Source organism: Euphorbia lathyris, chromosome 8 (assembly GCF_963576675.1).
Source record: "Euphorbia lathyris chromosome 8, ddEupLath1.1, whole genome shotgun sequence".
Taxonomy (NCBI): Eukaryota; Viridiplantae; Streptophyta; class Magnoliopsida; order Malpighiales; family Euphorbiaceae; genus Euphorbia; species Euphorbia lathyris.
Genome location: NC_088917.1, coordinates 29649029 through 29671520, shown reverse-complemented (window position 1 = coordinate 29671520; position 22492 = coordinate 29649029). Strand labels below are relative to the sequence as shown.

At 36.2% G+C, this 22492-nt stretch overlaps 3 protein-coding genes across 4 annotated transcripts; 1 reads left to right on the top strand and 2 right to left on the bottom strand.

Moving 5' to 3' along the window:
• Positions 1 to 5051: 5051 nt before the first annotated feature.
• Positions 5052 to 8284, top strand: LOC136203230 (uncharacterized). Of its 2 annotated transcripts, none has more exons than XM_065994332.1 (11): positions 5052 to 5248; positions 5536 to 5603; positions 5694 to 5755; positions 5843 to 5897; positions 5977 to 6016; positions 6808 to 6921; positions 6995 to 7041; positions 7175 to 7235; positions 7427 to 7518; positions 7607 to 7840; positions 7967 to 8284. In XM_065994332.1, the coding sequence occupies exons 2-11, from the start codon at positions 5568 to 5570 to the stop codon at positions 8114 to 8116; spliced, it is 891 nt and encodes a 296-aa protein (XP_065850404.1). In that variant the 5' UTR covers positions 5052 to 5248; positions 5536 to 5567; the 3' UTR covers positions 8117 to 8284. The 2 variants fall into 2 exon arrangements, with proteins under 2 accessions (XP_065850404.1, XP_065850405.1); XM_065994333.1 differs by having other exon boundaries at positions 5052 to 5327.
• A 355-nt stretch (positions 8285 to 8639) lies between these two features.
• Positions 8640 to 10817, bottom strand: LOC136203500 (cytochrome P450 CYP72A616-like). Its single transcript, XM_065994663.1, has 5 exons — positions 10521 to 10817; positions 10175 to 10395; positions 9836 to 10080; positions 9375 to 9756; positions 8640 to 9262 (listed from the first exon to the last, which is right to left on the bottom strand). The coding sequence occupies exons 1-5, from the start codon at positions 10795 to 10797 to the stop codon at positions 8837 to 8839; spliced, it is 1551 nt and encodes a 516-aa protein (XP_065850735.1). The 5' UTR covers positions 10798 to 10817; the 3' UTR covers positions 8640 to 8836.
• A 5116-nt stretch (positions 10818 to 15933) lies between these two features.
• LOC136203248 (transcription factor MYB1-like) lies at positions 15934 to 21632 on the bottom strand. Its single transcript, XM_065994356.1, has 3 exons — positions 21500 to 21632; positions 20824 to 20953; positions 15934 to 16555 (listed from the first exon to the last, which is right to left on the bottom strand). Exons 1-3 carry the CDS (start codon positions 21630 to 21632, stop codon positions 16132 to 16134), a joined length of 687 nt encoding a protein of 228 aa, XP_065850428.1. The 3' UTR covers positions 15934 to 16131.
• Positions 21633 to 22492: the final 860 nt, after the last annotated feature.

The window sequence follows — 22492 nt, the reverse complement described above, 5'->3', positions numbered from 1 at the left end:
TGTGTGATCCATTAGGTCCTTACTACTTCTGGCCGTATGCAACCTATTAAATTAATTTCTTCAAGAATTATATTTAATCCCTTGCATAACGGAATGATGTACAGAGTATGTTATTGGCAAGTCTGTAATCATTCCCCCAGAGTCCGTTAAGAAGACAGGTTGATTCTGTCGTTAACCCTTCCGTATTAGTTACGGTATAATACGATCCTTTATCAACTACATCCTTGAACTGAATCTTATGACTATGGGTAATGTCAAGTCACATATAGCGAGACGTTCGTTTTACTTGTTATTGGCCGAGTCAACTCAAAAAGATAGGTTAAGTGAAATCTGTATTTCTACTCTTAAGCTATCATCTTGCAAGGGTTTAGAGTCAAGTCTTCCACAAGCGATCCTTGGATGTATCTCCCATTAATCGGGAGTGATAAATGCTCAATCCAATGTATAACTACCCTGAAATTACTTCCTGTGACACCCAACCTTTGCAGTTCACACCCCAGAGTCATCTCTGTTAAGGATCGTGGGACCACAGGATCAAAGCCTCACATTCAGTAATTCAGGATGACCAATTAACATTCCTTTGAGTCTGAGGATTAGTTATACCTATTAATACCAATGAGATGAACAGTTGACAAGGATGAATCTACCCATCCTGTTATCTCAAATCGGATCCCCAATCCTAATGAACAACGTTTCATCGGATCTATGTAACTGTCCAGATATCTGTATATATGAAGCTTGTGAGATCAGCTTTCTGTCGGATAGAAGACATTGTTACATAAAAGTCTCAACAGTGATATATCAATCCTAAACATATCACTCGACTTGGGGTGGTTTTAAGTTTATTAGTTTATTATAAAGTTTTGTCTCACTTCATGCTTGTATGAACACTTTATAATCACTTTAAACAAACTTACAGATTTCCTTTTATTAGACTTTATTTAGTGCTTAAAAGGGATTGCCTTTATATAGTCATAAAACATATATCTCATTAAAACAAATGATATAAAGAACAATTCATTTACAATAAGTTTGTATCCTGCAACAATTGACTATAGGACACAAAACCCCAACAGTATTTATATAATCATATTGGGCCAACAGAAGTTAATGCCAAGTTTACAAAGGAGAAATAGAGAGATAAGTGAGAGAAAAATGAGAGATTGGAGAGAGAGAGAGAATATTATTTAGTTGAGGAAAGATGGATAAGTGAGAGAGAGAGAGAGAGAGAGAGAGAGAGAGAGAGAGAGAGAGAGAGAGAGAGAGAGAGAGAGAGAGAGAGAGAGAGAGAGAGAGAGAAGATGGTGATGTGTTAGTTGGAGATTGGGTAAGGTGTATGATTTAGAAAAAAACAAATGATAAAATAAATGAAAGCATAAAAATATTCATTTTAACCATTTGACTTTGATTATTATCATGTCATCTTTTTTAACACCACTAGCTTTTCAGACTCGGTTTACTAACGAAATGAGCCTCGAGGTACATGTTGTCAAGTTTTGAAACATAAGATTATATTTGAAAATGACCAAAACCATATGGTTTATTTTTATTTTTTTTCTCTAATTAGTATATTAATAGGAATTAAACTCCTAAAGGGAATTACACTCATAAAATGATAGAACTCTTAGTAGGATTAGAAGACCTATTCCAAGAAGGATTGAAGCAATATAAACACATTATTCTACATGGTAGAATTCGGCCAACATAGTACAAAAATAGAGTTTTTGTGCTTTCTTCTGTGCGACAAAAATTCATATACCAAACATATAAGCATAGCCGAAATCCTCTTTGGGTTTCATTGCTACCGTTTTTCATTACTTGTTCGTGTGGATCACCATTGGAGATGTTATAACTATGGACATTTATTCCAAGTTGGTTCAAAGATCAAAGTTTCAAAAGTTCGGAGCTTCAAGAGGTAAACACGATTAATTCTCTTGATTAGTTTAATTACTATCAATTCATGAATATAACAGAATCCATGAGATTGGGAATAGAAAATTTTTAAATTCCACTGCGTCTAACTCACCAACTTTGTCTATTCTATTCCTAACATCCTCCCATATATCATCTCTTACATTTTCATTGACATTTATGTTCGTCCCGTGTAATATAGTAGGATTAGTTCCAAGGGGGGGTTAGGAACTAATGTAACTTTTTCGCTTTATAATGCTGACTTAATTAGATGTTTGACAATTTGACTCAGTTTTTAGGTCAGCAAGGCTGAGTGAGGTGTGAGACAGCTTTAATCAGATACTGACTAGAGCTGTTTCACTTGTGAGTTGGGAAGTAACACTTTAGGTCAGCTTCAAACTCAGCACTTTGATTACTCAGCGTTGGCTTGTACAAATTATTTACTGAGCAATTTAAGCAAGCAACACATACATATGCATATATATCAAGAGAAGGGGTTAGAGATTACTCAGCAGACTTATCCTGGTTCGGCCTCACCGCCTACGTCCAGTCCCCAGAATCCCTCCGGGCTTTTTCAATCCACTACTGAGCTCTTTAAAGGTAAAGCACAAACCGTTTACAATAGCAACTGAGTATGCAAGAGTACCGTCCTCTATTCGTCTACTCAATCCTATCTACCACTGAACATTATAACCGAGTATTCAGATTTTCTCTACCACTGAGTACTATAACCGAGTACTCAGCTTCACTCTTCTAACCTTTTCAATTGATACAAGATTGTTCTTACAAAACGAAGAACACTTTAGATGAATAAAATTCACTCTAGACTTTTACACAATGATTGGAATTGGGTGTAAGAACTTGCTTTTTCTATTCAGACAGCTTCTCTTTTGGATTTTTGACTTAGTGAAGATTTTGCTTGTCTGTATCTCTCTTGTATGTATTCGGCAATGATCCAAGTGATGAACTTGTCCATTTATAGTGAATTCTGAAGCTTCAATGATTTGAAAATCCGACATATCCGTTGAGAGTAAACGGTCTTCTTTCGTCATTGATTGGTCAGCTTCCAAAATTGCAGGCCAATCATATCGTCTGTTTTTAGCAGGAGCCAGATTGCTAGTTTCGTCTTCTTGCGCCAGGTTCGTCTTCTAGCGCCAGATTTGTCTTCTTGCCAAACGTCAGATGGTCCATGCGTCTCGAAAAGGTCCTTGAAATGGATTTTCGAGGCTTCTGAAATGTGTCAGACTTTGTCTTGCAAGTTGATGGATAATTGGACACTGACTTGATTATCACTCAGCTTGACTTAGCGGCGACTTGAATATTGCTCAGCTTGACTCCGTAGCTTCGCCTTCAAGCTTTAATACAGAAGACGTTTCTTTAGTAAAGCTGAGTTGCATTCTACTCAGCTCTGCTGTGTGACTTGCTCATGCTGACTTTGTTCTATCTTTCTTTTATATTTTTTAAGTTCCTGTTCTCGTTAGTTAATATACTCAACATTGAACAAACACATTAGTATAATTAAATCAAAGCACTTAAATTTAATTGTTTTAATCATGAGATTAACTTAAATAATTTTGTCAAATCAAAATAATGTGGAAAGGTGTTTCAACAATTTACTCCTAACACCTCACCACAATGTCATATGAATTACTATTTTCTGCATCTTTTTGCCCAATCCATTCACTTTTGTACATTGTCAATGGAGGTTTAAGAACCTCATAGTGTATGTTGCATTCACTATAGTTTTTATTAATGTCTATCCTAAATGTTATGTTCCTATCATCCTCTATTTTTGGATAATTTATAATCATAGTACCTAAACTTTTCCACTTTGGTATTTAGACTTCATTTTTACACAAAAATACCTCAACTTAAGTTGACTCGACAATATAGTACCTACCACCTGCTACAAATGATTAACCATTAGAAGTATGAGTAAATTACAACCATGGTATCTAAACTTTACATTCTTTCACACTTTGGTACTCAAACTTCATTTTTGCATAAAAAAATATGGTCGTGGTGGTAACTAGTATAGGAAAAAACCATTTTAAAAGAGAAGAATAAAAAATGAAAGAGAGAGAATGAGAAGATTAGAGATGGAAATGAAGGGCTAAATTATCTTTACAACTTAAGTGAGTCCCACATTTAACTAAAAGAGCTTGTCAAACTATATCTCTTTACAAAAGTGACGTTCAGGTACCGAAGTGTGAAAAAAGTTAAAGTTCAGATACCATAATTATAATTTATTCATATTTTTAATGGTTAACTGATTGTAGCAGGTCAATAGATACTATACTGTCCAAGTCATCTTAAGTTCAAATATTGTTTTGTGACAAAATGAAATCTCGATATCAAAGTATGAAAGTGAATAAAATTTAAGTACTATGATTATAATTTACCTCTCTATTTCCTCATGCGATAACTCTTATATCAACCACTTTAAATGGTACTGCATCCGACATGTTTTGTAGAATAAATATTATATATACATATAAAGAATATTTTTATATTTTATACATAATTCAATTCGATTTTCAATTGTACCAATTTTTTTAAATAGTCAAACCAATAATTAAAGGATAAATAATTAATTAGTTACCTGTTTGTTTTTAGCTAAATTAACTTCCCATATTTTGAAAAGGCATTACACTGATTTGAGTCCCCAAATTAAAACTTCAAAGTTAATTAGAACCCTAAACTATTAAAATTATCAATCAGGTCTTTGAACTAAATAAAAATTATCAATTGAGTCCCTATCATATTCTAAAATCAGAAACTATGACTATTTGATATAAATGATATTGATTTTTGTGCTGGTTCAAAATGAGTTTCGGAAAGAGGATCTGAAACTGTTCAATCGAATGATTTTCGATAAGGTCTCAATTGATGATTTTTATTAAAAATAAGACTCAATTAATAATTTTTGATTAGTTCAGTGACCCGATTGATGATTTTGATAGTTTAAAATTCTAACTGGCCTTTAAAACTTAGTTGCGATTTTAAAAAATACATTATTAAAGTTAGTATCTTTTTACTAAAAAAAAATAAAAGTTAGTATCTTTTTGTAAAAGTTCCTCTTCCCTTGATCAAAGATCGAGGTTGGATCCATGGTAATTTGTGAATTTTGCCACCCATGATAATTTTTAAACGTAGAATTCGGAGTGGGGGGAGGCAACAGGGCGCGCCTTTATTTACTAGGTTTTTTTTGATAGCGACTCACGTCTTGGTTGGCCGTTTTCTCCTACTCTTGCCATTGCCATTGCCATTGCCATTGCCATTGCTTACTCTGCTTCTCATATAACAAACTCAATTAACTTATAATCTCTCTATACAGGTTCATGCTCTCCTTCAACCTCTTTTCCTTCTTTTAACCGAGCTAGTTAGTTATCTGCTGATACATATAGACCATAAAGGTTGATTCATTATTTTATATCCGATTATCTGTATGATCCCTTAATACTTGTTCTTTTTTGAATGCTGCTTCTCTTCTCAATGGAATTTTCTGTTTTCAATCTAGCTTATGATTGTTTCTTCTTAATTAATTTTCCACCAATGGAGTTATTATTATTGCTATTGTCAATTAAGTTTGGTAATCAATGACCATTGATGAAATTGATTCAGGTTCTTCCCGGAAGTTCGCTAATTCAATTCAAATGGAGTCAAAGCCTCCTCTGAATCCCCCTAGGAAGGTTTGCTCCAATGGCCCTTTGTCTTTTATTCATACTTCAGTTTGGTTTTGCTGTTTACATGAATATGTTTGCATTTTTTATGTATTACAGTTAAAGTTTCAGCCTAAAGCTCCTCTACGCCGTGCACCAGTGCTTATTCCTGCAATTAAAGGGTAAGTTTTTTCTTTTAGTTAGCTTGCAATTGGCATTTTTTTTTTAATTTTTAAGTACCCTTCAAGTTATTCATTTTATGTTTGCAGCGAGAAGGTTGAGGATGATTCTATTCAGGCAAAGAATTTGTTGAGAGAATTCCAGGTATATTTGTTCGTAAATCCTTTATTCTCCTTTATTAAGTTCAATTTTCTTATACTTGGATTTTCAACATCTGGAACAGGAAAGGTCCATGAAGGGAAAACCTAAAATTGAAAAGAAAGGTAACTTCTTTTCTCAAATTTTCTGGCTTTGTAACCCTTGCATTGAACAGAGAAATATAGCATAGTTAAATATTGTTTTGAATGAAGACCAGAAGCATATAACTTTGTTCTTATATTAGAAGCATACTGATAGTAATTTAACTTGTTTTAGATGTTTATGTCATTTGACCTCTAGTCATGCTATTTCTGATTTGGAAGAAGTAATGACAAAAAATTTAAAGTCTATGTATGATCTCCCAATGAAAGAAAAAGTTTCATGGTTTCCTTTGTCTCTAATGTAAAATTCCTTGATTTGGAGATTTTAGAACAACAACAACTAAGGCTTAATTCGAGCCCCAACATTTATATCAAAAGAATAATTCATGGGTCAAGATTTGATTATGTTTATTGTCAACCCACCACAGCCCCTCCTTTTATCTTGGAACAAGCAAGTAGCTGATGTGTAGATATTAGTGTGATATAAGCAAAAGGCCAGTACAATAGGTTCTCTTTAGATTGCGTATAATTAGAACATAAAATTTGGAGTTGCAATTTGATGTCAGTTATGTTAAAACCACATGAGATAATACTCACTATATTTTAAGGTTGGAAATTTGTTGCAAGTTATTTATCTTCTTCGAGGATGATCCTGGCAATTATGACTATGTTGGGGACATACGAACAACATTTATTGTACCATGAATTCTATCAAAAAAGTCGAATTTCAGATTCTTCATATAAGTTTTGTCAACAAGAATGCATTCTTTATCATCTTTTGTAATAGGAATATTAATGTTTTGATCCTTGAACAGTTCAAGGTGTGCAATCAGCTTTTGGTTTTGTATCTGCATCTTCCAAACTACAAGCATATGGTGTCTCCATAGGCAGGAATGCAACTAACCAAAATCAGGGTTCAGCTTCCAATGGTAAGCTTATCACGAATTACAGATTTGCAAATTAGTGGAGAATTCTTGTGGTTTAGAGTGCAGTATTTTGCAGGTGGTGCTTCTTCAGGACTAAGATACAAAGAGTATACAGAACCATGGGTAGGAAAACCGTGACTTGTGTTTACCAGCTCAATTACCTTATCTAGTTTCAGGTTTCGGCCTATAAGGTTTTATTATTGTGCACAGAGATGACTATCTGCTTATTTCATTCACATTGTTGATTCTACTGCAGGATTATTACAGTTATTATCCCGTTACTCTTCCTTTGAGGAGACCATATGCTGGAAATCCAGGTATGTTTTGAGAGGACAAATATCCAATTGCGATTTGGATGGTTCTGCCATAATTAGAACAACTAAGTTTCTTTAACAAGTCAAACAACATTCTACACTTTGATCTCTTAATTGAGTTGCACAAATTAGATGGCTGCATTAACTGTCATATGTTTTTCACAAGATGGCTTTAACTCTCCCATGTCTTGTAGCAATTCTTGATGTGGAGGAATTTCGGGAGGCTTCAGAAACTGTTTATTCTGTTGAAAATTCAATAAATCCTGCAGTAGATCTTAGCTTAATGGTTGGTTATTTTACATTTAAGGTTTGAAACTTTCAGAGGTCCTTCTTGTTTGGTTCCTGTCTTACATTTTTTGAGGTCTTACTGGCAGGAGGAAAATGTTGAGGCAACAGTGTTTTTTCTTCGTTTACCACCAAATTTCCCCATGATAAAGCGATCAGCTACTGCAGATGGCAATGAAGTGAAGGAAAGATCAGCAACTCCTAAAGAACATGCTGTTGAGAAGACATGTAAATCAGAAGATTTACCTGAGGGCATCATAGGTAAAATGCTTGTGTACAGGAGTGGTGCAGTTAAACTGAAGCTTGGTGATACACCTTTTGATGTACGTATTGAGAAAAAAGTTTCATATAACACTTGACACCCTGCATAAAAAAGAGTGCACTTATGATGATTTTTTCAAAATATTTGTAGTTGAGGAATATATATCTAATTGCCGGAATGATTGCAGGTTTCCCCTGGTGTGGACCGTGTTTTTGCCGAGGATGTTACCGGTGTTAATAAAGCAGAGAAGTATGTTTTGGTTGTTGCAGAGATCGATAAACATGCTTCAATTACTCCTGATGTAGATGCCATTATCAATAATATGGATAATTTGTGACAGTAATACTGCTTACATATAGGAAAGAATTCAAATTCAACAGTTTTGCATTTCCATTTTTTTTTTCTTCATCAGATACAATGAAAATGAGGGGATAGGAAGGATATAAGATTTCTGTACCGGCTATACTTCGAAAAAAGAAATAGTAATATTTGTTTTTCTGAGTTATTCCAGCTTACTAGTGATATTAAATTAAAGCTCAAGGCACCACAACTATCATAAGTTTCTACTATTGAGCAATTTGCCTTTCTAGTCCTGAAAATACATATATAAAATCTTTAACTTCTATCAACAATTGCTTATGTAGTTACAAAAGCATGGTTAATTTATATTTTTTACTTCTGATTCAGCTGATTTTTCAGATCCTGTTTCATCAGATGACTGTGCCAACATAAAGCTCCCACAGTTTCTTTGATTATTTCGATCCATGATACTCAATTTCCTCTTTGGTGATAGTTCATTAAGAAATTGTTATACTTACTGAAGTAAAACAATGAAGTTCCCTGAGGTTCGAGAGCTGATATGTGGCTTATTGCTCTGCAGACTAACACATGAATGCATAGACTCAAAGAATCAAACTATATTGGCTTTATATCTAAAAATTCAAGAATAGTAAAAACTTTGCTGCACTAATTCTACATACAAGGGAAAACTCTTCTATGATCGAAGAGACATTATTCATCATATATTAGCAACGGTGTACGAGAGACATCTCGTAACTTATATTTGATGTATTATGATCTGAGCTCCATGCTGTGGCTGAAGTGTCATGATAGTATAAGGAGCATGAGAGTAGGAAGGTGAGAGCTCAAATGAGAAATGCTGCAGAACCATAGCCAAAACTGTCTTGGCTTCTAACAGGGAAAAGTTTTGGCCAATACACGTCCTTGGACCCCAACCGAAAGGGAAAAATGCCAAATGATTTTTAGATGCCTTAGAAATTCCTTCAGAGAATCTCTCTGGTTTAAATTCTTCTGCATCATATCCCCAGAACTCGGGATCGCGATGAATGAGCATTGTGGGTAGCAAAAGGTCGACTCCTGCTGGGATATTTATGTCTCCTATCTTTGTGTCCTTGTAGGTGTGTTGATATAAAGCAATTGCTGGTGGATATAACCTTAAGACTTCATTGACTATCATGGTTACCTGCAAGATGATGATACACCACCGGGATTGATTAAATTTCTTCTGCAACAGGCATCAGTAATAACATAGAGCCATATTCTATGGATATGATGTATACAAAAGAAATACTCACGATTTTGAGGTGGGTTAAAGCTTCGAAATCAGGTTCCTTCTTCCCACAAACTTGTAGAACTTCTTGCCTTGCCTTTTCTTGCCATTCTGGGTGCATAGCTAAAACTATCATTGTCCATGTTAACAGGCTTGCAGTAGTTTCTTGGCCAGCTAGGTAGAAAACTTTGCATTCTTCTATCACCTCTTCGACTGTCATCGAATTAAGTTTTGAATTTCCTGAATTCTCTTGTTCACTAGAATGCAAGAGCAAGCTTAGCAAGTCATCTACTTTTGACTGTCCGGTTCTGATTGCATTCTGTTTCATTTGTACTAAATCTCTCAGCATCGACGTAATCTGTGTGTTCAAAGTCTTTCTCCTCAGATTCTTCTTGGTTGGAACAAATCTACAATATTTTGAAAGGATTCTGTAAAATGGCTCTGAATTTCATGTATCAAAGGCCAAGTAAATCTTATAATTAGTACCTGAAACCGGGTATATACAAGGACCGCATAGCCTCTATAGTAAGTATAACCAACTCCTGTTGAAGTTGAAATATTTTCTTTCCTTCTTCATAGCTGCTTCCAAATGCTGCCTGTGAAATGATATCCTTGGCCACTTTTTGCAATTCAGGCCATACATCTAATTCGAACGAGCTTTCATCACCGATCTTCTTCTTCCATTGTTCTATCATCTTGTTGCAGGTGGTTGCAAATACAGGTATCATCCCCTTCAACAATATTAACCATTATAACATGTAAACATCAAATGTTTCATATAAGCTTATACGTAATGAAATAATGTGCTGAACAGAAGAAAACAACCTTAAGTTTTTCCATGTGGAAAGCAGGATTTATCAGTCTTCTATGAATAGCCCATTTCTCACCCTCCAAAACTGTAAGTCCTCTTGCAAGGACAAGAATAAGTGGGTTTAGTAGCGGCTTTTGAATGTGACCGAGCTTGTTAGAAAGTACTTCTTGCATTAACACCGGATCCGAGATGATCAACCTCGGTGCTTTCCCGTTCCAAAACATTGATATCTTCCCTGTCAAAGTGACAATAGAACAAAAAGATTCGTTAGGGATACTAATAAAAGTTATTCTTACGCATTATCAGGATTCCCTTGGTAATGGTGAACGAACAAAGACTAAGAAACGCGTAAATGCTGACCATATTGTTGTACAACATGCAGAGTAAATGGATCAACTCTTTGAACAATATGGTGGTTTAGAGTAAGAGGCTTGGACCATGCTTCAGTTATCATCCTTATATATTCCTTCATGTCCCCAAGCAAGAACTTGTATGGTGTGCCTTGAATGCCTTGTTGTCTCAACCTCCTCTCTAGCCACTTGGGTTTCCACCAAAGAGAGTAAGAAACTTTTACTGCTCCATAAATTGCAATAAGTAAAAATGAACTCACTAAAGAGTAAAAAACAAGACCATCCATGATTCTGTAGGTATGCTCAAGTTATTTTTTCTTTTGTTGGATAATTTTGATGGTTATGTATTCCACTATAAATAGATTGCATTAGCCATATCACATTTATGATTGTTTAATATTGAGTCTATCATTTTCCTTGACTTGTAGAAGGATAAAGAAAAGTGAAATACAATATGTTATTTTCCTTGGAGAAGAAGGTGGGAATTTGGCTTATCAACTGTATATTCAAGCAAATTTTGATTGGAGTGAGGACCAAGATTTAGAATCTTGAAATATTTTAACATCATAAAGTTGACTACATTTAAGAATATTATAATCCACTAGAAAAAATATACAACTGCACCTTATTCAAATTCCAAAACAAAAATAAAAAACGGTAAGAATTAAAAATATATGCTTTTAGTAGAAAAAAAATAAAGCTTAATATCTTTCTAATCGCCTCAACTTGTTCTTTTTTTCCTTCATTTTGCCCCTCACCCCTCAACTTAGGGCATAACCTATATTAGCCCCTTAACTCAACAAATATAAAATTTCATGCCACTTATGTGCCTATTGATGAGGGCATCCGGTCCCTAAAGATTGAACCGGAGTTGAAGGATGAGGTCCGTAGGAAGCTAACCGAGAAGGAGGGAGGAAAGGGCGAAGAACAGAGCACGCGGGGCGTGTCCGCTGGGACGCGAGGCGTGAAGGACTCGAAGTCGTGGGAACCATCCAGGAGGTCATACACGCGGGGCGTGTATGGCGAGACGCAGGACGTGGAGCCAACCTCGGATGAGAGTTCAGATCAGGAGGTCCAGTACGCGGGGCGTATGTCTCAAGACGCGGGGCGTATGTCCCAAGACGCGGGGCGTATGTCTCAAGGCGCGGGGCGTAAGAGTACCCAACAAGAACCATCAAGTTCAGGGACACATCCACGCGGGGCGTGAGTGAGGCCACGCGGGGCGTATCGGACCTGGAGAATACTTCCTCCCCAAGTTCTTCTTGTTGAGGACAAGATCTGCCACCTTCCTTATTACTGATTTGCCACTCTACTATTTACATTTTTGCCATTGAACTTATTTACCCTAATATCTATTTTATGCTTTTCCTAATTTACCCATAGGGCTCCTTAGTTGTTGGTAACCCTAGGGGTGACCTTTTAGTCTTTATCTTTTATTTAGAAGGAGTATATATTCTCCATCTTTTGTAATGTTGAGAAACTTTTGATGAATATTATATTTTGAAGCCTCCATTGGAGCAAGGATTCATTCCTTTTGGGTTTATTCAACCTTCAAGTTAAGCTTGAGAAGTTTGTAATATTGTTGGTTTAAGATTAAAACCTCCAGTCGATTTTAATCTACATCATTTGGTATCGGAGACGAGTCGTTTTCCTTGACCGGAGACTTCTTCTCGGAAATGGTCCAACCTCGTATCACCACCGAAGCCACCGGATCCATGGAGCACCGTGTTGAGGCGTTAGAAAGTAACATGAAACATATTTCGGAGTCTCTAAAAACGTTAGAGGAGAAACATGAGACGAGCACCCGAGACTTGCGCCGCCTCATGGAAGAACTCACAATAGTGACCCGCGAAAATCACAACCTCCTAACCGGAGATCCTCACCGGAGACAAGAGGAACAAGCCCGCCCCCTACTTGAACGGCAACCGACACCACCACCAAGGATAACTTATGCACCCCAAGCCAAGAACCCTCGGGTTCAAGAGGTAAGACGTACTAATCCCATAGCCGTTAGAAACGTTGATAGTGATAGCGATGGAGATCGATTTGATGATTTTGAGATGCCTAAAATTGCTAGAACTATGGGGATTAGAATGGATGATGATGTGTTGAATGCTAGGCATGTGAATGATATGAATATGCATGATGTTGTTGGTCCCGTGCATGTGCGTGCCGGGAATTTGGATATTTTGAATGATGATGATGTAGGTGGTCACGGAAGGGGAAATTATGGAATGAATGATCCGTATGGGGGTCATGCTATTGATAGGGGCGGATATAGAGGCGGAATGAATGGGAGAGGGGAGTATGGAGGACACTATGATAGGGATGATGCTTTCAAACTCAAGGTTGATCTACCTTCATTTGGAGGGGAACTTGACATTGAGGGGTTCCTTGATTGGTTGCTTGAGGTGGAGAGGTTCTTCGACTATGCGGGGATACCGGAAGATAGGAGAGTTCGGTTAGTGGCATATAGGTTGAAAGGGGGAGCCTCGGTATGGTGGGATAATGTGAAGGAAGAGCGGAGAAGAGGAGGAAGGGAACCGATTAGGTCTTGGAGGAGGATGAAATCGATGATGAGGGAGCGGTTTTTACCACCCGACTACGAGCAGTATATTTACAGCTCCTATCGGAATTGCTCGCAAGGACCGAGGAGCGTGCACGAGTATACTTCGGAGTTCTTAAGGCTTTCGGCAAGGGCTAACTTGTCGGAAACCGAAAGCCAAAAGACTTCAAGGTATCTAGAGGGGCTACGGTATAATATTCAAGACAGAATTGGGACACAAATGGTAATCCGGATTCAAGATGCAAGGAACCTAGCTTTGAAGACCGAGTCTCAATTGAATGTTAGGGCACGTGACGGATACCGGAGGCCGAGAATTGAGGAAGTTTGTGAAGAGGGGGAAGAGTCCAAAGAGGTGGGCAAGGATAAATGTGGTGCTAGTTCTAGTGGAACCAAGATCTTGAGTGGGGGAAAATCACCTAGCGGAGATGTGCGACCCTTTAGGACAGCCACCCTGCCTAAGGGCAACAACCCGTACACAAAACCGGCTCCGTTTAAGTGTTTCCGATGCAATGAACCGGGCCATCGTTCGAATGAGTGTCCAAGGAGGAGGAGCGCTAATATGGTTGAGCGATGCGATGATGGTGATTATGGAGGTAATCATGAGTTATATTGTGAACCCATTGATAGTGGATCATCCGGGGATGAGCGGAAGGTACATGTAGTGAAGAGGGTATTGATGTCGGTTGAACAAGAGCATGACCCGAGGCACCAATTGTTTAGAACTAGAGGTCTAGTCCACGGGTTGAAATGTGAAATGATTGTTGATAGTGGGAGCCAAGAGAACATCCTTAGTAAAGCCGCTTTGAGCAAATTTGGCTTAGTACCCGAGCCACACCCGAAGCCATACCGAGTGGGCTGGATCAAAGAGGGGGAGAAGCTCAATGTCACTCACCGGTGCAAGGTTCCTATCTCTATCGGGGCCTACCATGATGAGGTTATGTGTGATGTGGCTGATATGGATGTGTATCACTTGCTTCTTGGGAGGCCTTGGCAATTCGACCGTGACGCCTCACATACGGGGCGGGACAACACGTACACCATCTTCAAAAATGGGGTCAAGTATATTCTCATACCGTTGACGGGTCCGACTAAGGAAGAAAAGAAAGCGGCATTGATTGCATACCCCAGCCGGGAACCGATGCCGTTAGAAGGGACCTGTGTTGAGCAGTCCGTCGGGTTGTTAGGTGAGGGTGAACCGACCCAAGAGACGAGCATTGCTAGTGGGGAGAGCGGAACATCAACCTTGGGGAAGAGTCACCTTCGTACTAACATTGAGTTGGGGCCCAACTCCTCTAAAGAAGGAGAGAATGATGAGGGCATCCGGTCCCTAAAGATTGAACCGGAGTTGAAGGATGGGCTCCGTAGGAAGCTAACCGAGAAGGAGGGAGGAAAGGGCGAAGAACAGAGCACGCGGGGCGTGTCCGCTGGGACGCGAGGCGTGAAGGACTCGAAGTCGTGGGAACCATCCAGGAGGTCATACACGCGGGGCGTGTATGGCGAGACGCGGGACGTGGAGCCAACCTCGGATGAGAGTTCAGATCAGGAGGTCCAGTACGCGGGGCGTATGTCTCAAGACGCGGGGCGTATGTCCCAAGACGCGGGGTGTATGTCTCAAGGCGCGGGGCGTAAGAGTACCCAACAAGAACCATCAAGTTCAGGGACACATCCACGCGGGGCGTGAGTGAGGCCACGCGGGGCGTATCGGACCTGGAGAATACTTCCTCCCCAAGTTCTTCTTGTTGAGGACAAGATCTGCCACCTTCCTTATTACTGATTTGCCACTCTACTATTTACATCTTTGCCATTGAACTTATTTACCCTAATATCTATTTTATGCTTTTCCTAATTTACCTCTAGGGCTCCTTAGTTGTTGGTAACCCTAGGGGTGACCTTTTAGTCTTTATCTTTTATTTAGAAGGAGTATATATTCTCCATCTTTTGTAATGTTGAGAAACTTTTGATGAATATTATATTTTGAAGCCTCCATTGGAGCAAGGATTCATTCCTTTTGGGTTTATTCAACCTTCAAGTTAAGCTTGAGAAGTTTGTAATATTTGTTGGTTTAAGATTAAAACCTCCAGTCGATTTTAATCTACATCACCTATATAATATTGTGTACATACTCCAAAACACTTTTTGCATCCATTCTAAATACATCTTCTGTGTACAAGGTGAATTGAGGAGGCTAATCAATACCATGTAAGCACATAAAAAGGTGCGAAATGTTACATTATTGAGTTGAATGAGTTAATATGTTGTCCCTTATAAGTTGAAGGGGTTGCAAAGATATTAAGCTAAAAAATAATTAATATTTACTATCTATCATCAATAATAAACAACCAACAACAATAGTAATAACCGAACCAAATGGGTCTTAAAATGTGTTCATGCCATAATTACATATAAAAGGTATCTACCGCTTTTATGTCCTGGTCAGAAAATACAAATAAATAAATGGAATAAGGTATTAAAATAGACTCAAAGTTTACGGGAAAGACTCAATTTGACCTCACATATAAAATAACATAATTTCAGTCATAATGTTTGCTAAATGGTATAATTAACGTCACCGCCAACACAAAATTAGTACATCAAACATATAGTACGTTAACCCCTTTTACACGGGAATAAGAAATTAAAGCCTCCACATCAGAAATCTTTGCCTCTATGTGCAGAGGGAGTTAACAAAATATATGTTTGATGTGTCAATTTCTGTTAACGGAGTCTTTAATTGTATCATTTAACATACATGGAGATTGAAATTGTTCTATCTTGTAAGTGAAAAAGCTAAATAAATATTAGAGACCAACTAAAATTTATTAATAATTATCAATAGATTTTGAAGTTCCTTGAAATAACAATACATTGCAGTATATTTTAGTATGCTAGCAGTAATATTGCTAGCTCAGCTCGAATAATAATACAGCAAACTTGAATTTTATCATATGAATTATATTTTTCTTCATCTTTTATATTCATCTCAAGGCACGGATTAAGTGCTTTTATTTAAGCAGATACATTTATAAAAAGTGATTGATCAAGGCCATATGTATCCTCAATTGGACCCATTAATTGGATCAAATTGAAAATTCATCTCCTCCAAGAAAAGATGATTAATATCCAAGTCCCATTGAAAATCCAAGTTGTGGTCAGCAATATTATGCAAGTTTTCGAGCAGAAGATCCGGTGGAAATTGGTGATCCTCTAAAGTTGGAGAAGAAGAAGAAGATTGGGTATCAACTACTGGTTGAGGAATTATGGTAACTTGACCACACCGAACTGCTTTGGGTTTCACAATTACTGTGTTTGCTGGTTTCAAATTGAGTTGTTCTTCATCATCATCATCATCATCTCTTTTCTTTGGTTTTAACTTTGAATGGTATTTTCCAAGTTTGACTGTCTTTCTCAAATAAGAATTCCAGTAGTTTTTGATTTCATTATCTGTTCTCCCGGGTAGCCTCCCAGCAATAAGCGACCACCTGCAGTTTTAATATATATATATATGTTTGAGGTAAGAAATAAACATACAAGATTCATGGATGAAAATATGTTAAATCTATAAGTATTGTTTTAATTATAAATGATGAAAATTGGAAACGAAAGCAATAGTTACAACTGAAAACTACGTTAATTTTGTAGAGAAATTGCTTTTGACAAAAGCAATTAATCATAAGAATGAAAATATTGACAAAAGCTGGAATTGGAAATAATAAACTTGAAATTGGAAGCGAATTGATGATTGGTCGATGTCTGGAGCTAAAATTAGTCTTGTAATGTGAATGACAACTGTTGTGATTGATCAAATGAGAATTGAACGAAAGCTAGAACTTGTGTTGAAGGGTGCTTGTGAGCTTTTGGAGAAGATGACAATGGTGGTTTGATGGAAACTTGATTTCAAATAATTTGAAGGCTTGAGGAATGAAATTAAAGGCTTAAGAATGAAGATTAAAGCTTTAGAACGAAACTTGATTGCTTAGAAAAAAGCGGGTTTGGAAGAACAATTCAGAGAATGAACTGAGTTTTTGATGTAGAGATTGATTGGGGTTTGGTTGGACTGTGAGTTTTGGGAGAAGAAGATAATGGTGGCTTGATGGAAACTTGATTTCAAATGAATTGGAAACTTGAAGAAATCGAACATGGCTGCAAAAAAAAAAAAAAAAGCTTGAAAGAATCGAATATGGGTTGCAAAAGACTGGTTATTCTCTGATTAAGAAGTTGATGTTTTTGTTGGATTGGTTGGGGCAGGGTCGGTCCTGACAATTTAGGGGCCTAGACAAAATAAGTAATAAGGGCCCCTTTAATAATAAAAAATTTATACGTAATAAAATAAGCCTTTTAATTTTTTTTATCAATTGAGTTTCGGAAAGAAATAAACCCTTATATATAATTTTATCACTATTTATATTAAAAAAAATTAAATTTCATATATATATATATATAAAGGCTAATTTTTTTTGGGCCTCCTCCAACCCTGGGTCCTAGGCCTGTGCAACCCGGGCCTATGCCCAGGGCCGACCCTGGGTTGGGGTGTGATGAAAATAGGGGTGGCAACGGGGCGGGGCAGGGGCAGTTTTGCATCCCCCAATTCCGCCCCCAATATTTTTGGGGGTGGTTTCGGGGAATCCCAAAAAAATATTCGGGGATTTTTTAGCACCCACACCTGCCCGCACGGTTCTCCACGGGGTTTGGGGAATCCCCAATCCCCAAATAAAATTTAAAAAATTCCCCAAATTTAAAAAGTTATCCAATCCCCAAATTTAAAATTCCTCACGTGTTACTGGTATAAACTAGTTGCCTGAAGATGCTTCTGTTGTGTCGTCGAGTAGAAGTCGAGGGGCCTGAAGATGCTTCTGATTCGTCGAGAGTAGAAGGTCGATTTGAAGAAGAGGTTAGAAGAAGCGGGAACGGTGTTGTCTGAAGTGAAGAAAATGAGAGAAGAAAAGAAGAAAAGTGAAGAAGGAGTGGCGTTGTGTCTGAAGGAGAGAAGAGAAGAAAAGAATCGGCAGATTATAGATAAGAATTTTAGGGTTAGTTTATTATAATGTTTTTTTAATTAAAATACTGATTTTTTTTAATAATTTAAAGTAAATTGAATTGTTGTAGATCTACATAATAGTATTAATTAACTTATCATAATACTGATTATTTTTTAATCATATTTAAATACCAATTATCTTAGATATATATATAATATTTTATTTTATTGTTTGGGGATTTTACGATCGATTTTTCGGGGGCGGTATACAGATCCCCGCGGTTCGGGGATAGTAATACCCACCCCGTCCAATTTTAATGTTCGGGGCTAAAATTTCACCCGTCCCCAGCCCCGCACCCAAAATTTTCGGTTTTTTCCTGGCCCATCGGTTCGGATCCCACGATTTTCGATTTTCCCCCGCCCCATTGCCACCTCTAGATGGAAACTTGATTTCAAACGAATTGAAAGCTTGAGGAATGAAGGTAATGGCTTAAAAACGAAGATAAAAAGCTTGATTGCATGGAAAAAACAGATTTTGCAAGAACAATCTCGGAGGAAGAATTGAGTTTTTGCTATAGGATTTGATTGACTTTTTGTTGGACTGGTTGTTGATTTGGAAAGATGATTTGAAGTCCTATTTATAGCAAAAACATCCAAACTTCATGTCTCATGATTCCGACTTTTTTCTCCCATCATTTCCACTAATTCATATTGCAGAGATGGTGCCCAAAAACGTGGGTAGTGGATGTGTGGGTGGGTGTTGAGAAAAACAGTTTCAGGACTACGTCTTATCGAGACGAGACAATCGAAAAAAGGAAAAAATTTCCAGTAGCCCTTCCCACCAAGATGTGCTGATTTTTTTTTGTTTTCTTTTTCTATTTTTATATTATAATACAATAAAATGATTTTTGTTTATTTTTTGACATTTTAATGAAATAAAACGATTTTTTATTTTCACCTCCAACACCACTTTTAATATTTGTTTATTAGTTAGTTTCTTTCCTTGGTCCTATAGAAGAGATTTTGAGTACAATAAAGGATATCACGAACTTGACTATTTTATATTATCACCTACTTTTTTTCATCTTCTTCTCTCTTCATTTATTTTTTTTTCTAGTTTTATTATAGATTCCTTCTCCGTGATAACAATTTCTTCCTTGCCTATGGAGGAGTAGTTAATTTCAAGTAGAAGTCAACCATGAGTTGGTAGTTTGATAGTTATTCTACTTGTTCTATAATAAATGTATAACATCTTAAAGATTGTTTAATGTAAAGATAAAAAGAATGAAACTGGTAATTTCATATAACAACTAAATAATTGCAAAGAGACTTGGATTACGAGGTGTACATTGGGATTAGATACATGAAAGGCTTTATGCTAAGAGTGATTTGTATAAATCTTCTTCCTTGTTCTTACTACTTACTCATGAATCAATGCAAGAAAACTTGGTTGGTAAGTGTTTGAAGGATCTTGGGAACACATGATATTTGATCCATGTGACTTTAGTGGAAGAAACCTTAGATCTTCGTACTTAATCTTATGCATATATTTATAAGTGAATATGTGTAAAATTCATGTTCTACTTGTTGCTTTTGCCTGTTCAATCTTTATTTGTTTTAAACCCATTACAATTAACTTTGTGTTTGTCCTTTAAGGTAAATTTACTTCATAGTTTGCCTTAAAAGTGTTAGAAGAATTTAGATCTCAACCACAAATCAATTTTAAGTGAAGTTAATTATGATATGTTTCCTCTTGTTTTAAAAAGTGATAATTGCGCTTGTTCAATTCCTGTGGATGCGATAATTTACTTACTCAATTATTACTTATCAGACCTAATGCACTTATTAGTGTTCACATTATAGGACAACAACACCCATGGAAGAAGGATTGAAGCTATGTATTGAGTCAGATCAAGTGCAACTTGATAATGGAAGGTACTAAAGACTTGTAGAAATGCTAATGTACTTAGCACATATGAGGCTAGACCTTGCTTATGCTTCGAGTGTTATTAGCCAATTTATGCACAATCATGAAGAGAAACATATGAATGCAGTAATGTGTATTTCTCGGGTATTTGAAATCTTCTCCCTGAGAGGGAATGTTATTTTAAACAAATGAAGGTTTTCAAAACATTGATGTGTATACGGATGTTGTTTACGTTGGAGCAATTGATGATAGAAGGTCAACTTTTTGGTATTTCACCTTTGTGGGAGGTAACCTGGTGACATGAAGATGCAAGAAGTAAAATGTTGTTGCTCGCTCAAGTGTAGATACTGAACTTAGAAGTATTGCTCTTGGAATTTGCGAGGTGTTATGGATAAAGTTCCTATTGCAAGATTTGGGATTTACACCTACATGATCAATCATATTGTATTGTGATAATAAGTGTGCGTTTGATATTGCTCAGAATCATTTTCAACATGATCGAACAAAACATGTGGAGGTAGATAGGTTCTTTATTATGGAAAGCTTGTGGAACTACTTAAAATTAGGTATGAGTATCAGCCTATTGATATCCTTACTAAAGCAGTTTTAAATCGAATATTCTCAATATTTCTTCATAAATTGGGCATGTGTAACATCTATACACAAACTTAAAGGAGAGTGTCGAGATTTGCTCCGAGTTTTGTTCCTTTAATGTAGTTGTCATTTATATTGTTTCCTTGTATAGTTTATTTACTTATTTGTAGAGTTAATTAGGCTAGTTTACTTATTAAATATATATATACAGAAAATTAAAGTTGAAAAAGAAGTGGTAGAGTAGTAGGTACCTATTGCCAAGGAGGTTATGCATTCTGATGATGAGATCTTCTTCATCTTCAGAAATGTTACCTCTCTTAATACCTGGCTTTAGATAGTTCACCCATCGAAGCCTGCAGCTTTTCCCACATCTCTCCAACCCTATATAACCACCATTTTCAAATTGAGAAAAAGTTTAGGAAAGGAGGATTATTTACGGTCCAATAAAGTTAGGTAAAGTCTCATTAAAGAATTATCTGAGTTATAGTGCTCTAGATAAATTACTATATGTCAAAATTTTATACAAAATCATTTTAAAAACGAAAAAAGTATATAGGAGTTTACGAGTATTTTTCCAATATAGCTTTAACCTGTTTACCTCATTGCTAACTCATATTATACGTCAAAAATTTCACTTTTTACTTATTTATTTAATATATTTATTTACTATATTTTTGGTTTTTCTTGATAAACACGTGTGTTTTACATAGTTAACAATTTCTTTTACTAACAATATTTATCACAGTATCAAGTCAACATGTCATATAAACAAAAAAACATTTCAATGTGTCACGTTAGTAAAGTTAATAAACCCATGTAATCGAAGACTAACATAGTTATAGTCAAATTCTTCTACTATAACTATGTAAACGGGGACATATATGCGTGATAAAATTACATGTGATCAAGATTTAAATAGATACGTACCTGCATTACGAGGGAGGGTTCTCCAATTTCCTTCACCATGAAGTTGAATAAAGTCTGTGAGAATTTTATCTTCCATAGCTGACCATGTTCCTTTTCTCACTGCTGCTTTTGTACAGCATGGCTTTCGTCCCATATATTTTTATTTGTTTTTTTTTTTTCAATTACTCTGCGAAAACCATTCTGTTTACATATATATATTAGTTACAACAACCAAGTTCTTATTAGTTATGTTGTTACTAGCATTTTCTACGCCCAACATTATCTTTTCTTGTACGTCATTTTGACAATAAACCAAATTAATTATATCCTTTAAATAATAAAATTCTGTCTTAATTTAAGTGTTCCCATGTATTTCACTTTTTTTCAAATTAATTAAATTCATCTAATCATATGAGAGATAGCTTAAACTTAAACTTGATAGACAACGTAGTGAATTTAAGGTTTTTAAGTTTTGTCTTCATAAATTATTTACCCTATATTAATCCTACTATAATTACACTTGTTAGGACTGTATATATATTTTGTATCTTCATGGTTCACTCTTATAACATACCCAATATATTTATATATATAGAGAGAGTCCCAGACCTATACTAATTAGGAGAACCAAAATTCTAATCTAACTCTACTTAGGAGAACCGACTTATACATAGTTTTAACTAGGTTTAACAATGTGTAAAAATAAACTTAGGAATGACATCCTTATTAGTGTGCCTATTTCATTGGTCCACGTGTTTAGGGAGTTACCTTTTCATCATTGTTGTAGGGACATGTGTTTTGTCCACATGTAACATTCAATTAATATCATGTTATCATTAAGGTCCAAAAATAGCTTTTATTAATATTATATCTAGCACATTTCTACATGCGAATTCTCTTCATACTTGAAACGTGTACAACACATACCCATTTTATTGTGGGTTAAAATTTCATTTGGGTTAAAATTTCATTTGAGTTGATCATTTAATCTAAAATGTTTTGATATCATATCAA

Coding starts and splice junctions, on each gene's coding strand:
- LOC136203230 (XM_065994332.1), top strand. CDS start 5,568: ATGGAGTCAAAGCCTCCTCTGAATCCCCCTAGGAAG. Junction 5,756..5,842: donor CTTATTCCTGCAATTAAAGG/GTAAGTTTTTTC, acceptor TTATGTTTGCAG/CGAGAAGGTTGAGGATGATT. Junction 7,841..7,966: donor TTGGTGATACACCTTTTGAT/GTACGTATTGAG, acceptor GAATGATTGCAG/GTTTCCCCTGGTGTGGACCG.
- LOC136203500 (XM_065994663.1), bottom strand. CDS start 10,797: ATGGATGGTCTTGTTTTTTACTCTTTAGTGAGTTCATTTTTACTTATT. Junction 10,396..10,520: donor GCATGTTGTACAACAATATG/GTCAGCATTTAC, acceptor TCACTTTGACAG/GGAAGATATCAATGTTTTGG. Junction 9,757..9,835: donor TTGTATATACCCGGTTTCAG/GTACTAATTATA, acceptor AAAATATTGTAG/ATTTGTTCCAACCAAGAAGA.
- LOC136203248 (XM_065994356.1), bottom strand. CDS start 21,632: ATGGGACGAAAGCCATGCTGTACAAAAGCAGCAGTGAGAAAAGGAACA. Junction 20,954..21,499: donor AACCCTCCCTCGTAATGCAG/GTACGTATCTAT, acceptor GTGGTTATATAG/GGTTGGAGAGATGTGGGAAA. Junction 16,556..20,823: donor CATAACCTCCTTGGCAATAG/GTACCTACTACT, acceptor TTAAAACTGCAG/GTGGTCGCTTATTGCTGGGA.